Source organism: Heteronotia binoei, chromosome 10, assembly GCF_032191835.1.
Source record: "Heteronotia binoei isolate CCM8104 ecotype False Entrance Well chromosome 10, APGP_CSIRO_Hbin_v1, whole genome shotgun sequence".
Taxonomy (NCBI): Eukaryota; Metazoa; Chordata; class Lepidosauria; order Squamata; family Gekkonidae; genus Heteronotia; species Heteronotia binoei.
Genome location: NC_083232.1, coordinates 39,286,378 through 39,302,195, shown reverse-complemented (window position 1 = coordinate 39,302,195; position 15,818 = coordinate 39,286,378). Strand labels below are relative to the sequence as shown.

Below are 15,818 nucleotides of genomic sequence, written 5' to 3'. Positions count from 1 at the left end.
AAAAATCAAACCACTGCTTTTTAGAAGGAATTTTGCTCCATTGTGCATAATTAAAGCCACATACTTGGGAAAATAATTTTCCAGAGATGTTTTTAGCTATCTGAAAACTTCACCAGTGGAAAATTGCATCATTTTAAGGAGATTTTTAGGAAACCGCAATGCTAATTTTACAACATACATAAATATTTTAGTCAAGAAACTGAGTACTGCATGTAAGTAAATCTTTATATAGTTGCCTGCCACATTATAATAAACAGAAATATCATGGGAGGTAAACCGTAATATTTTTGCAGATGCATCAACATCTGGCTTCTTTAAAAATGTGCTCTGTTCAATTGCTACATTCAAAGCTTTAAATAATCATATAACCTTTTCTTTCCCTAATTTCACATTTGAAAATCCTCAGAAGAGTAAAACATCTGATCATGCTAAAAAAAAACCCCTGAAGTTCTCAAATAGAGTAATTGAGGGCTATCCATGATTAGTTTTATTATATAGCAATTATTGTAAATTATTTTAAGATGCTGGTTAAAAAGCAATTTCACAATTGAAAATCTTACTGTTAAAGAACAGAAGTGACAAATCAACGTGATCTTGTTAAGTACTCATGATATATTACATGCACAGAGATGAGCCCATCATTTTAAAATGGAGTATACGCCTTTTCTCACATAGGGAGCAACAATGCTTCAGCTAAACAAAGCAACACTTAACCTCTGGCAGTTAGCATTTAACAATGAAGCAGCATGCATGCAAGTCTAATGCTTGGAAGAGCTATGCATGTCTCTCTTCATGAACAAAGTTCCAGATTCATAATTAAAGTGCACATGCATGTCATGACCATATCAACCAAAGAGTACAAGAAACCTATGCTCCCACTTGGGGCTTTAAACGTGGCCCCAGGGTTTTGGATTAAGATTTAAATTTGGAAGAATCAAAGAATCAATATCTGAAATATTGCTATGTCTAATCTGTGATGCAGTAACCCACACGGACAGTCAGTTGTTATACAACCACATGAGCACATGATTATACAGGAGGCTGTTTGAATGAGGCAGCTTCTTGAGCAGGTCCAGCATTTCTGGCTCAATCTTGGCCCAAACACATGAGAAGTCACTCATAAAAAGTAACTACTCATGTGACGTAGCAACCATGTGGCAGTCATTCATACTGATTACTGCATTCATAAATCAGGCCTTCATTCACCAGTAGAGAGAGACAAATGCAAGCTGGACAGGTCAACAGGGTATGCTGCTAGAAACAAAAAGCACAGAACATTAAGGATAAAACTCAGCACCACGTTCTAACATTTATATTAATCCATTATATTTCATAACTGTTAACGAACGTATGACAACATCCCCATTCTTTGATTACTTGATCATAATGTAAAATGTATGGAGATATACAGGCAACGATTTGCAATAGTTTTGCTTGATTATGAACTGGCACATTTCATAAGCAGCAAATGAATTACTTCTAGGCATGGAGATGAAGATCAAACAACTAAGGTTACTACCAAATGCATGGTTATCACTGACCTCAGGTGGGGTAGCTAAGCTGAAATATCATATCCTAGGAAGTGATATTTCTTTCTGTCTGATTTTTAGTACTCAAATATATATATACTTTTTGCGCAGGACAAGATGAAGGATACAAATAATCAGTAATCAAAGACTGAAGGAAGTCACTTTTAACACAATTCCACAAAAGGAAGGAAGGAAGTAATCAAACCTGCTGCAAAACAATGAAAGGTTCTGACTAATGGAATAATGTGTGATGGAACAGGTAGAAATCTGAAAATGCGACAGAAAAGCAGACCTCTTCTTAGAACTAGACGCAGAGTTTGTGCTGACTCCAGGAGGCATGTCGCTATAAAAGGAGTCGGCCTCACCAGGCTTTTTTACATAATCTCCCTGAGGAATTTGTCTAAAGCATAATGAACATTTTCGAGTCAGAAACAAACACATGCAGATACCCAATATATGTAACATATATATTCAGCACAGGAAAAGAGTTAAAAGATGAGACTAAGATATTTTGTCACATAACTATGCAAATAAAAAAATTCAGACAAAAGAATAAATGGGATTTACAATATTCTCCTTGAAATAATTAGCATCTTTAAAGCTTCTACAACAGATTGAACCATTGAACCAGATTGAACCAGATTGAACAACAGATTGAACCATTAATTTAGAATCTTTTGGGGTTGAGAATGGGATCCATTGAGATACTGAACCCCTTTTGAGATCACATCTCACTTCTACCCTTCCTCTTCCCACCCCTTTCCAACCTCTCGTGACCCCCCCACCAACAAATGGCCAGTTGAAAAAATCTGTAAAGAAGCCTTTTGTAATTAACAGGTAACCACTGGAAGACCTCTAACTGTGTCCAGGTGTGACCTGTTGATATTTGAGTGGATTCTCTCCTACAGTTGACATGTGACCAGAAAGACATTTGCCTCCTCCTGTCCTCCCTCCAAACCAGCAAAAAAGCCAACTGAGGGATGAATTGCACCTTCCTTTAAAAAAAACAACACCTAAATACAAGAAAGGTTCTTTATACATTCTCATCCACTACAAAGTTTTTTCTTTGTTTCAAATCCATTTAGGTTGAGACAAAAGGGGGGGGGTGGGGTGAAGCAGATTTCTTTCCTGCAATATTTACTTGAATGTTATACAAAAAAGTGAATTTATTAAAAATATCAACTTTAGCTGCAGAAATCAATTTAACTGGATTTACTTGTGTACTTTAATCACTTCTTACTTTTGAAAAAAACATTTTAAAATTTAAGTTGTGTTAATAGTTAGTAGATTTTGTAAGCATTTCTTAGAAGGTTTTCTTCCCTTTAGTTTCCAAGTAGTAAAAAGGTAAAGGTAGTCCCCTGTGCAAGCAGCAGTCATTTTCGACTCTGGGGTGACGTCACATCATGACATTTTCACGGCAGACTTTTTTACGGGGTGGTTTGCCATTGCCTTCCCCAGTCTACACTTTTCCCCCAGCAAGCTGGGTACTCATTTTACTGACCTCAGAAGGATGGAAGGTTGAGTCAACCATGAGCCGGCTACCTGAACCCAGCTTCTGTCAGGATCGAATTCAGGTCGTGAGCAGAGCTTAGGACTGCAGTACTGCAGCTTTACCACTCTGCGCCACAGGGCTCTTCCAAGTAGTAATCTAACACTATTTCAGTTAATTCACTATTGCAGACATTTATTTTACAGCTAATAGCAACTGTAGAAATGCAGCTTTCCTTACCACCACAGAAAGAGGCAGGCTTTTTTACTACCTTGACCATTTAAAAATAATTAAAATCTAGTCTGAACTTTTGGAAAATGTAAAGTTGTATTTCTATTACAGCTTTTAAAAAACAGAAAACATTTCTGGATTTCTACAAAATCCTCATGTACAAGAGAGTGTGGCTGCAGAACAGATGGAACGATGTCATGGGGGCAGAGAATAAGAGTAAACATGGTGCAAATTTTCATCCAAGCCCTCACATTTCCCTTTTCTTGGATCCTGAATAAATGCCTTCTCATTTATTCATTATTACTCATGTAATAAAGCAGCACTCTGACTATGTACTAGGAAGGAAACATTTAATCAATATTTAATTCCACTCCTAGGCCGCTTCCATATGGCAATGACTCTGCATGTAAACTCCCATTGCCATTGCAAATGCAGAGGCATTCGCAGCAGCAGCTGTGCATCCACATGACTGTTTCCCTTACACTTTGCCTGACTCTGCCCCACACGGTTGCTATCCTTCCCTATGTCACCACTGAGCTTTTTTAAAAAAAATAGCAACTGTTGTATTGCTACAGCATTATAATGCTACAACAATATAACAATCAAGTTTTTTTTAAACCCAGAAAAGCCCTCTGATATGAAGAGAAAATGGCAACAACAGAAGGCTGAGTCAAAGAAAATAGTGCAGGGGGCCTACAAAAAACTGGTTACATTCCTCTCCACGTAATGTGCAAATCTATTTTGACTATTTCCAAAAAATCAGTATCAAACCAAGTTTGGAGGAGTACAAAGCAGGGGGAGACTTGAGCAATGGACAATTATGGAACAACAACAATGTTCTTGAACTGCTCCAGAAAAAGAAGACTGGTTTTAAGATGTTCCATGCATATAGCAGAAAAGTGGGTAGTTCCGTGGATGTAAACAAGGCATGAGGGCTATTGGCATTAGGTAACATTCTCACTCTTCGTCAACAAAGCCTGAATCTCAACAAAGGCAAAGTTTAATGCAAATTCACTTCAGATATTATTATAGTCTAGGATCATTTGAAAATTCTTGGTGAAGGACTGTTAGACAGTAACCACACCTTAATTTGGTCTGAAAACAAAGTTCAACATTATGGTTCCTAAGAAAGTAAAGCTGTAATAGAAAACACAACTTTAAGGTGTGTTTTTAAATTGAATACAGGAATCCAAGTCTTCAGGCAGAATACATTACTGCAAGGAAGAGCCAAATAAATTGGAGGAAAATGGCTCTGTGTACACACAGACCCTCAAACTTAGTTGAATGGAGGAAGGTTGCTGAGTCCTATTATGGAATACAAAGCCACCTTATATTCTCCTTTGTATTGCCTCAATCAGCCACCAAAGGTTATTTATTAACAAGAGATGCCAAGGATTGAATCTGGGACTTTCTGTAAACTAAGCATGGCTAATTTGAAGCCACAGCACAACTGCAAAATATGACTTCCGCTAAATAAGCATATACCCATAGGGGCCACCATTCCAAGCCTGCTCAATGTAGCCACACTGCTTTTTCACCTACCTCTGTCTTCGATAGTTTCTTACAAGAGAAGGGAAGAGAGAAAGAGTGAGTTACCACATCGTCTTTGCTATCACTCTATTCAGTGTTATAAACAAAAAGGTAACAAATATTAAAGAAGCCCTAACAGAAATAGACTATTATTCTTTTTCACTAAGTAAATTGTCACTGAATGGGAAAAAGAAAACATATTCCATAACATTGTGGGGGAAATGCATGCAAGGAAGCATCTGTTTATGCTTGAAATATGAAATATAAGGGTGATTCCACACTCACGTTGGTCTGGGGCGGGCTTCTGTTTTGGGGCAGAGCAAGCTGGCAATTTCACACCAGATGCTCCACGCCGGCATTTTGCGCAGGCCAAACCCGTGATTTGCCCCGCCGCAGAGTAAACCTGAAAAAACGGGTTTACACTGCAGAGGGGCAAATCGTGGATTTGCCCCACGCAAAATGCCGGCTCAGAGCAACTGGTGCAAAATCTCGAGCTTGCTCCGCCCCAAAACGGAAGCCCACCCCAGACCAGCATAAGTGTGGAATCACCCTAAGTGTAGGAAAGGAAAGTCCTGTTTGGGGAAAAGAAATTTCTGCTTTACAAAAAAAGTAAAACTATTGCCCTGGATAATTACATGGACCACAATTTATATAAATTTTGCTCAAGAAGCAAGAACATAATCTCTTCTGCTATTTTTTTAGAGTTATCTTACATCTAAAGTGATGTAGCATAAAAAGAGCCCTGCTGGATCATACCACTGCTCCTGCATTCCTACAGGCTAAGCCAGATGTTTTGAGGAAATGCATAACCAAAATTTGGAAGGCAACATGCCTCTCCCCTGCTCCCCAGCAACTGCTGTTCAGAGGCACATGACCTGTGAACCAGGAGGTTCCATTCAGCTATCATAGCCAATAAACTTAACTCCCATTAGTATGTTCAGTCTTCATTTAAGACCATCTAAACAAGTGGTCGTTCAGTACCTCTTGCAGTAGTGAATTCTAGGAGTTAATGAAGCAGTGAGCTAAGGAATATTTTCTGTTGTCAATCATGAGGGAGAAAAAAAATTCTCTCTATACGTTTTCTCCACACCTTTATTCATAATACATATTAATGCTATTGCTATGCATGGAATTTAAGAATCTAATTACTCAGTACACTTTATGAAAAGTGATCTTGATTTTAAGATGTACTTTCAATCTAGTTAAGTTAGACAGTATCTTTCTCTTGTCTGGGCAATACTTTTTTTCATGGTAATTGCTTTATTTAGATGGACACACTGAAGGCAGGAGGATCTGAACAAATGAGGCCCATGGTGAGGACAGCCTCTGGAACTCCCTTCTTTGAGTTGGTTTGACTTTTAATACCATATTTTTAATTGTACCCACAGTCCATTGGTTGTCTTTGATGCATGATATACATACATGATTTATGTGCATATATGTGTAAAGTGCCGTCAAGTTGCAGTTGACTTATGTCAACTCCAGCACAGGGTTTTCAAGGCAAGTGAGAAGCAGAGGTGGATTCCCATTGCCTTCCTCTGCAGAGTCTTCCTTGGTGGTCTCCCTTCCAAGTACCAACCCTGCTTAGCTTCTGAGATCTGACAAGATCTGGCTACACCAAGCCACCTTCTCTCTACATGATCTATACCTGTCATATAAGACTGTAAGTTTGCATGGTCAAATCTGTATTCAGGACATATACAAACAAAAATAAACTTTTAAGAACATTTTTAAGAATAACTGAGATTTACTATACACTGTGCATTAGTAATTTGTGAATGTGTTTTAAACAGACTTGCACAGTAAGTGATAGCTATAGAACATTACCCTCAGTCATTCGGTTTGTACTACTTGTTTCACTTTGTTGACCAGATAATTGAGCAACAGGCACCTTTAAAGGTTGGTGCCCAGGAAGTTGTCTGGGTCAGTTCCCATTTAATTGTGCTCTGAACACACTTAAATATGGATGTACAACCAATACAATTAAAATCATCAAGTACTCAAATGATGACAGAGTTGTACTGTAAAATGGTTGTCGCCATTAGACAAAATAGGGTTGGATTCAAAAGGTTCCACTAACAGTTGCACCTTCCTTCCATGAAAGCAACCTCCTCCACCAAATAAGGCATGTTCTAACAGAGAAAGATCATTAGCAAAACAAAATATTTGGATTCAACCCATGAACATAAGAACATATGAAGCTGCCTTATACTGAATCAGACCTTTGGTCCATCAAAGTCAGTATTGTCTTCTCAGACTGGCAGCGGCTCTCCAGGGTCTCAAGCTGAGGTTTTTCACACCTATTTGCCTGGACCCTTTTTTGGAGATGCCAGGGATTGAACCTGGGACCTTCTGCTTCCCAAGCAGATGCTCTACCACTGAGCCACCATCCCTCCCCAAACCCATATTCTTTCTGATTATGTTGGCTCATTGCCAAATAAATGTTTGTTAAGAAGTGGGGTGGGAAGTTACCCAAAGGTGTTTAAAATGTGAATGACTGAATTTATTCCTCCACATCATGCTTCTTTTGTTCACTGTCCTAATATTTTCTTTCATCTGTGTAGTTTGAGAATACTGCAACCTGCCAGCACATAAAGTAGTTCATATTTTAATTAACTAAAAATATATATAAATTACTTACTTGTAACCCCAAGCAGTTATGCACAGAATGAGAGCCAACACTAAAATGGTACCAACAATGGCACCTATAATAATATTTGTGCTAGCCACACCTGTAAAAGAAAAGAATCTGAGAACAGTGCTTTTTGGAAAAATACATAAAATCACAAAGCTCCTTAAAACATCTGCCATTATAAGTACGAATTTCTCAAATAATCTTCCTGAAGTAGAGGGAAGCTGGATTAATTTGTTGAAGGAAATTTTGTGCTCTGATGTTTGCATTGCGGCATTCTGGGCTCAGGCAGTTTTCTTCTTCTAGTTTACTATCCCTCCCGTTTAATTTCTTCTAATGCATAAGCCAGTGTTATAACTGGTGGCAGAATAGTGGGTGCCTTGGGGGGACATCTGATAAAATTTATTTTCACGACTCAGTGGATTGATTTTCCTTATTTTCAGGAAGCTACCAAATTGTAACATAGCCTGCTTCGAAGACTGCCGCTTGACTAGATTTCTAGAGTTGTTTGGAGGAATTTGCTTTGTGTGAGGGTTTTTTAGGTCAAGGAGCAGCAATTCAGACTGCATTGCTTCTAGTCAACTCTATCACTAGACTGCACTAAGTTCTTGCTAGGCATCATCAAATGCAAGACAGTACCTACTGTTTCTTGTAATGGCAAAGCTGCTGCATTTCAGAATCAAGACAGAGTAGAAAAATAGGTTGCTTACCTGTAACTGATGATCTTCGAGTGGTCATCTGTGCAGTCACACACATGGGTTTTCTGCCTGGAAAGAACCCGACCTCGGAGAATTCAAAGCTAGCCTAGGCGTTTATTTTGGCATGCATTCCCTCTCGGTCTGGGGAGCAGGCATCCACTACGCATGCCTGGAGCGAGGGGAAGGCGCTCCACCCACCCAGTTTCTTCTAGCCACTGTACAGAGAAAAATGTTAATAGAGTAGAGCATAAACCAGCAGCGGAGAAGGCTGGGCGGGTGTGTGTGACTGCACAGATGACCACTCGAAGATCATTAGTTACAGGTAAGCAACCTGTTTATCTTCATTGTGGTCTCTGTGCAGTCCCACACATGGGTGACTGGTAAACTGAAGTGCACGGAGGCGGGTGCTGGTTCTGTAATAGAAGAACACATATTAACTATGCATATAGGAAATAAGAAGTATTGTACTTACAGGGCAAGAGACTGGAGGCGTCAGTCAAAAATGGAACGTGGTACAGCCTGCCCGAAGGATACGTCACGCCGAGCACGAATGTCTAAGGCGTAGTGCGTGGCAAATGTAGATGGAGAAGACCAGACCCCAGCAGCACAGATGTCCTCCATTGGTACGCCTCTACAGAAGGCTGATGACGTGGAAACGGTTCGTGTGGAATGAGCTCGCAAGTGTTCAGGTACGGGCTGTTTAGTCAGTTGGTAGCATAAGGCAATGGCAGCCACAATCCACTTTGAAAACCTCTGGGTTGAGATTTTGAGTCCCTGTTTATGAGTTCCGTAGGCCACAAAGAGTCTGGGGTCCTTACGGAAAGGACGTGTCCTTTCAATGTAGAAAGCAAGGGCCCTACGTACGTCAAGATTGTGTAGGGTTCGTTGACCAGCGTCACTAGGTTTTTGAAAGAAGGAAGGAAGGGTGGTCGACTTTCCCAGGTGATATGGTGATACGACTTTTGGCAGAAAAGCAGGGTCAGGGCGTAGAATCACTCTGTCATGGTGGAAGACAGTGTATGGAGGATCTGTCCAAAAAGCACAAACGTCACTGACTCTCCTGCCAGACGTAAGTGCCACCAACAACGCCGTCTTCCATGACAAGAGATGCAGTGGAATGGATGCCATCGGCTCAAAGCGGGGTTACATTAGTCGGCTCAGAACAAGAGATAAGTTCCATGTGGGCTGCAGTTAGCGAATTGGTGGTTGAAGATGTAAAATGCCCTTTAAGAAGGCTTTTGTTGTGGAATGGGAGAAGACAGTGCACCCTTCAATGTGTGGATGAAAGGCTGAGATAGCAGCCAAATGAACCTTTAGAGACCTGAGTTTTACAAGGACAAGGTGTAGGTCAGAATCTCAGCTACAGAGGACAATTTAGGAAGAAAGTCATGTAGAGCAGCGTACGCTGAGAAGCGCTTCCACTTTTGAGAGTAGGATTTTCTAGTAGAAGGTTTTTTGGCATTAAGCAAGACATGTCTGACTTCTGAGGGAAAATTTAAAAACTGATTCTCCAGGCAGTCAGTTGCAGAAGTCCCAGGTCATGGTGCAGGCCTTTTCCGTCCTGTTGAGATCTCGAACTTGGGGGAAACTATGAAACATACTGTTTGAGAGAAGGAGGAGGGTGCCACAAGGGAGTGATAAGGATACAGTTGGTCCGATCCAGTCGGATTTTCTGCAGCGTCCTTGTTATCAGTGGGATAGGAGGGAACAGGTAGTGTAATTGTCCCAACTATGAGTGGAGGAAGGCATCTCCCGTGGATTGCATGGATGGAGGGCCTCGAGTGTAGAAATGTGGGCATTGAGCGTTGTCCGGAGATGCAAAAGACATCTATGGTGGACTGTGCACGAGGCCTTTGATGGAAGGGCTGTTTAGCTGGTGGGGCTTTGCGCTTCCAGAAGTCAGCCTGTCTAGGTGAGTGAGGGCGTTTATAATAGGATGGCTTCCAGACTCTCTATTAGGTTGAGACTGTTGTTGATTGACTCTCAATCTCCTACCCCTTTTTTCTACTGTCATCAACAGTGGTCAGGATGTCGTCAGTTGTAGCATTGAAGAGGCCCTGACCGTCGAAGGGTAAGTCTTCAATTTTAAATTTGATATCTGGTTGCAATGAGGAGGAACAGAGCCAGGCATGATGACGCAAGGTGATGGACATGGCCATGGTTCTGGATGAACAAGCAACAGCGTGATGAACCGAATTGATCTGCTGTTTGCTGACGCTGGAAAGCTCTTGTAGGATTTGCGATGCTTGTTTCTGTGCAGAGTCAGGGAGAGATGGAACCATATTAGTAAGCTGGGATGTCAAATTAAAGGTGTAGGCCGAAAAGTATGCCAAGTAATTATGAATTTTAGAAGCTGCAGTCAAAAGGGAATAAATTTTCCTCCCTAAGGTGATTAGTTTCTTTCCTTCCTTCTCAGGTGGAACTGGATGATGTGTTTGCTTGGAATTAGACGATCATGGACTTTGGTGCAGGGTGTTTAAATAGAAATTTAGAATCTGCAGCATGGATTTTACATAAGGATTCAATCCTCTTTGATGTAGGTGGAACCGATGCGGGCTTATCCCAAGCCTCCTTTAAACCTTCTAGGTGAACAGGGAGCATTGGGAGGAAGGAGCCTGCCGGCAGGTCCGCATGGACTAAATCATGGACTACATCTGATACTCTTGGTAGGTCAGTGGTGAGCTTTATGTTAAGAGTATTAGCCATGTTAGTAAGTAGGTCTAAGTAAGCCTTGGATCCTTCAGATGGTGAGAGATCAGCCAGTTTCGTAATGTCGGAGACAGGTGATGCTGGTGCAGACGCTGTAGATTGAGAAGAATCTGAGTGTTCAGGTTCGGAGTCCTCCGGAACATTCATGGGAGTTGTAGGTTGGTCGTATGCGGGCTTGGTCGGTATCAAAATAGCCTTACTCAGAAGCGTAGGTTGGTTAGGTTGAGTTATCTGCTGTTTCAATGGAGTCGAGAAGGCAGATGTTGAAGGGGCTGGTGATAATGGTTTTGACTCCTGACTGTAATGTCAGGGTCGATGCGGAGATGAGCTTTTGTGGTATCGAGAGTAGGAAAACTCATGGTACCGGGGTCGATATGTGTCCTCATGGTACTGAGGCTCACGGTGTCTGGGATGGTAAACTTCATCACAGTACCGAGGCTGGTAGGATTCTTCATGGTACCAGGGTCGATGGGTCTCGCAAGATGGTGATCTATAGTATTGCCGGTATCTATGTGGAGACGGTGACCTGGAGTGTGATGGGCTGCAGTAATAATAATAATGATCCCTATGTCAGCTTGAGGACTGTTCAGTATAAATCTGAGTGGCCAGATCCTTGTGTGTTGGCTCTTGATGTAGAGAAGAGGCAGCCAAATCCTTGAAGATGCGAGGCATCGAGACTTCCCGGAACGAGTGTGCCCCAAGGAGATTAGCTCGCTGACCTCAAAATCGAAGCGACGGTTCCAAGGATTCAGTTGCAAGGATGTCTTCCGGTAGGGATTCGTGGACCGATGGAGATCTAGATTGGATGTGGACGACCTCATCGGTTATGACATCGATGGGAGTCGAGAGCTCCACCGGAACAGTCGGTGCCATTGATATCAAAGCTGAGGTGGATGCCGCCGGGTGTGAAGTTGAGGCCATGGTATGGTCGGAGGGCCTCGAGTCTGAGGACTGACGATCAGTATCCGGCGTGGATTTCGCGGGTGTCGAATCGGAGTGGCATTTGGAGGACGATTCCAATCGATGTTTTTTCTTGAAATCATCGGGTTTCTTGGAGTGTTTTCCAGACTTATGCTTACTGGGAGCCGATGCCACGGAAGCTGCCGGTCGAACCACGTCCCTTTGCAGAGTTAGGGAAGGTGGCCAAGTCTGGGACCCAGAAGCGTGGGACATTACAGGCCACAACAAGGACTCTAAAAGGTGGCTTTTAAGTCTGGCTGCACGATTATTTCTGTTCCCAAACTGGCTACAATGAACACAAGTATCGGTTCTGTGTGTTTCCCCCAAACAAAATAGGCACAAAGAGTGTCCGTCGGTCGAGGGAATTTTGGTCCCACATCGGGTGCACTTTTTGAAGATTGTTTGGGAGTCTTCCCCTTCCATACGCCCGGGGGGGGGGGGAGAGGGAAGGGAAATAGTAAAGAAGAGAAGTCCTTTTTTTTTAAAACGATACCAGTTGGTGAAGTAGTGAAGAAGAAGAAGAGAAGTCGTAAGATAAAGAAAAAACTCAATGAAGTTGAGGGAACGCAACGAGGTAGGTGTATCCCAAACGGCGGTTAAGAAGAAACTGGGTGGGTGGAACACCTTCCCCTCACTCCAGGCATGCGCAGTGGATGCCTGTCCCCAGACCGAGAGGGAATGTGCGCCAAAATAAACACCTAGGTTAGCTTTGAATTCTCCAAGGTCGGGTTCGTTCCAGGCGGAAAACCCATGTGTGGGACTGCACAGAGACCACGATGAAGATTAAAGCTGTTTAAAATACTTAACTAATTCAGAAATATCTATGGGTTTCTCATTATTATGATTTACACCATAGCAATAATTTCCAAACCATACATAGCAAAACAATACATAATTTTCCGTAAGAAATAATTAAAGTTTCTTGGAAACTCAAGAGGTAGCTTCTCACTGCATATTTCTTTTATCAATCTACTGCCCAAGCTTTCCCCGTACATCTCGGTAGGTCTGCCCACCAGACAAGCAGCAGAATTATCCAGGGTCAGTGAAAGTTGCCTGTTCTGCATCTGCATGAATCATGGCTCAGGGATTACCTCATTCCAATAACTTGGGGTATGGTTTTATCTTTAGTTGGGTGATTCTGATGCTTACAACACCCTCCAAGACTTTTCAGGATTCAGAGCAAAGAATACCTCCAACTTTGAAAAAAGTGTTTCTAAACTAACAAAGCAGAGCAAGGGAGGGCTAAAGGCAAGAAGCCAGCTGTCTACAAGTGCCACTGAGGCCCAAAAAATATGTGTTGCATAACCATGCATCTTCTATTTTCAATATGCTAAAATATAAAGGCAGCTGTGTTGGGTTAACTATACAACAGTCTAAGAATGTAATGTTCAGAGCTCCTAAGCATTTTTCTTTGCAAACAGCAATTGAGTAGGGGCCCTATTAGGACAACAAATGAATATACCATTTTTAATGGACTTGGGGAACTGCTATTTGCCCACCACATATTACATCAACCAGAATCCACTGCATCAGAAGCAACAGCCTACAACTGCTTAAAGCACAGACATTCGTTAACACTAACAAAGAGCTCTGTTGTTTTTACAGTATGGAAAGTATGGAAAGTGAAGAATCATTGTCAGATCACAAAGATGCCTATAAGCATTTCATTGAAATATTTATTTATTCAAAAATAAGTATATCTTGCTTCTCCCCCCCACCCATCAATGGAACTCAAAGAGGCATACAAATATAGCTGCACAACCTACATCTCACCTGGAGGGGCAATATCTTTGCCATTTTTTTGTTCTGCGAGGCTGGTGTTGCAGTCTTCACCTGCCCATAATGGATCACAGATACACTGTATTTCATTACTGCAAACCTACAGTAAGATAAAACCTGTTTTAAAAACATGAATGTTTCTCATCATAAGCATTTTTGCTGGTACAGACAGTTTGCTATTTTATTTTAGAGTTTCCACAGGCTCAGTTTGCAACATTAATTCCTAATCAAAAGTCAGAGGAGCAAAAGAGAGAGAGAATATGGATGTTTAAAGATGTCCAAGATGACGCTGGGAAGTATAAAAACTGTTGCTATGTTGAGATCTCCACCATGGATAGCAGACATGTTGTGATGCTGATTATTGGTCCCCATCAAGAGGCATTCCTAGAAGGGTCAGGAAGAATTGCAAACTCCTGAATTCATATGGAAATTGGGATGCCCATCTTACCCTTTTCAAAGCCACTGTCTTATAGTCTGGTAGACAATGAATTACTTATAAGGATCACACAGATCACTTCTTCCCTAAAATTTCTATGCAACAGAAAATGTCATCTACATTCAGGAGGTCCCTGTGTGACATCCTCTCAGAGAGGCCTGTACAATACAGTAACTGTGGGAGGAGAAGCCCTCCTGCAAACTTTGAATTGGCAAAGCCCCAACTGGAGTTCTATCACCTCAGCGCTGCAATTCCTTGCAGAAAAGAAACCTAGTGAACATAGAGAGCTTCCCCACCTGCACAAGTTTCTTCAGTCATTAATAAAGGGACAAATGCCAGGGAATGGGATGACCAATATGTGCAGGAGCTTCAATGACTGCCCTGAATTGAAACACAGGAACAGTTCTATTGCTTTACAGTAGGAAACTTGTGTTTTTAAAGTTAAGCACATGACCAAGTAGCCTCCTTGTCTATAATTCTTTCAGAAAGAAAATAATGTCAGCTTATACAGCTGACCCATCTGGGTAAACTTTAATAGTTAAATGAATAAATAGAAACATTAAGGTATTCATTAAGTGAAACAGAAATGTGTGCTTCTCTTCAGATGCTAAAGAATAAGCATACTCCATGTCCTGAACAAATGTTGCTTCCTGTGCTTCCTGGGCAGGAGCTGAAGTTAAATGAATCCACAGCAAGACATTTGTGTTCCCAACATATCCTGTCAGGGCCACAGGGCGTCCCATCTTCTACATAGCCAAGATCTCCATCCTCCTCTAGTTTAACATGACCACCACTGCAAAACAAACAGAAACAATTCACTGGCAAATAAAGTTCACCTTTTTACTACTATCCAAATATTTTTTTTACTCTCTTTCACGATTCATAATGTGATAAAACTAGACAATAGCCAAATTGGTTTTCATCCCATAGTATATGTGTTAGCCACAAAAAGTTGTATCCTACCAGCTATTCTGGGAAGAAACAGGAAGGAAAGGCAGCGTTTAACTTCTGAAAGGTTAAAGCAGGGATCATGGGGCCCACATGAACAAAAAATCACACGGAATCAGAACTGCAGTGAGGAAAGGAATCTGGAGGATTAAGTGGGAAAGCTAGTAGGGTACAACCCCCACCTCCCAATAATCCCATAGTACTCAGTTACCTAGGCTTTAACACTGAACTTTACCTGCAGTTATAAGATTTTCCCAAAGTTTGGAAAGATGATGATGTAATTTCACCTTCAAGTTCACCAAGTCTTGGGATGTTAGAGATGATGTTGGAACACAGAAGATAGCCACAAAGTACATCCCTATAAGGAATATTTGACAGGCATTGATTTGTTTATTTATTTACATGATTTATAGTCTGTCTTTCTTAATGAGATTCAGGTGGATTACACAGTTAAAGTCAATATGATTAGTCTAATAGAAAACAGTTATGTTCGTAAGAGTGAGGAAGTAGGTAAACTGCATCCAACCTCTGTAGACCCTCAGTTCCCCCCCAAAAATACCCTTGGAAATACACAGAACCAAAGTGAATGCAAACAAGGAAATCAATTAATAGTGTTTTAAAGGGAAACATAGAATCATAGAGTTGGAAGAAACCACCAGGGTCATCTAGTCCAACCATACACAGGTTCCCTGTTCAGTTTGGGATAATAGAGCATAGGGAGAAAGTACACCCATGACTGTAGTGTTGTAAAATGAAACCAACCATTAACCCTCTGGCATACACACAGTAACTCTGAAAGGAAACACAAGATAGGCAACAAGACGATGTTGCCTTTCCTCTCTTTCCTTCCTGACAACAACCTGAGGAATGTTAGTTT

The 15,818-nt window shown here is 41.3% G+C and overlaps 1 protein-coding gene across 12 annotated transcripts in view; it reads right to left on the bottom strand.

Moving 5' to 3' along the window:
* The window catches only part of ADAM22 (ADAM metallopeptidase domain 22), a 182,936-nt gene that overhangs the window by 23,954 nt on the left and 143,164 nt on the right, over window positions 1-15,818 (bottom strand). For 5 of the 12 annotated variants that reach the window (XM_060248462.1, XM_060248452.1, XM_060248458.1 and 2 more), the window contains 6 exons: window positions 15,177-15,299; window positions 14,618-14,786; window positions 13,552-13,657; window positions 7,421-7,511; window positions 4,792-4,809; window positions 1,735-1,929 (listed from right to left, as the gene is read on the bottom strand). In XM_060248462.1, coding sequence (XP_060104445.1) covers window positions 1,735-1,929; window positions 4,792-4,809; window positions 7,421-7,511; window positions 13,552-13,657; window positions 14,618-14,786; window positions 15,177-15,299 — 702 coding nt within the window. The remainder of the gene's footprint in view (window positions 1-1,734; window positions 1,930-4,791; window positions 4,810-7,420; window positions 7,512-13,551; window positions 13,658-14,617; window positions 14,787-15,176; window positions 15,300-15,818) is intronic. The other 7 variants (XR_009555881.1, XM_060248455.1, XR_009555882.1 and 4 more) reach the window with 7 other exon arrangements.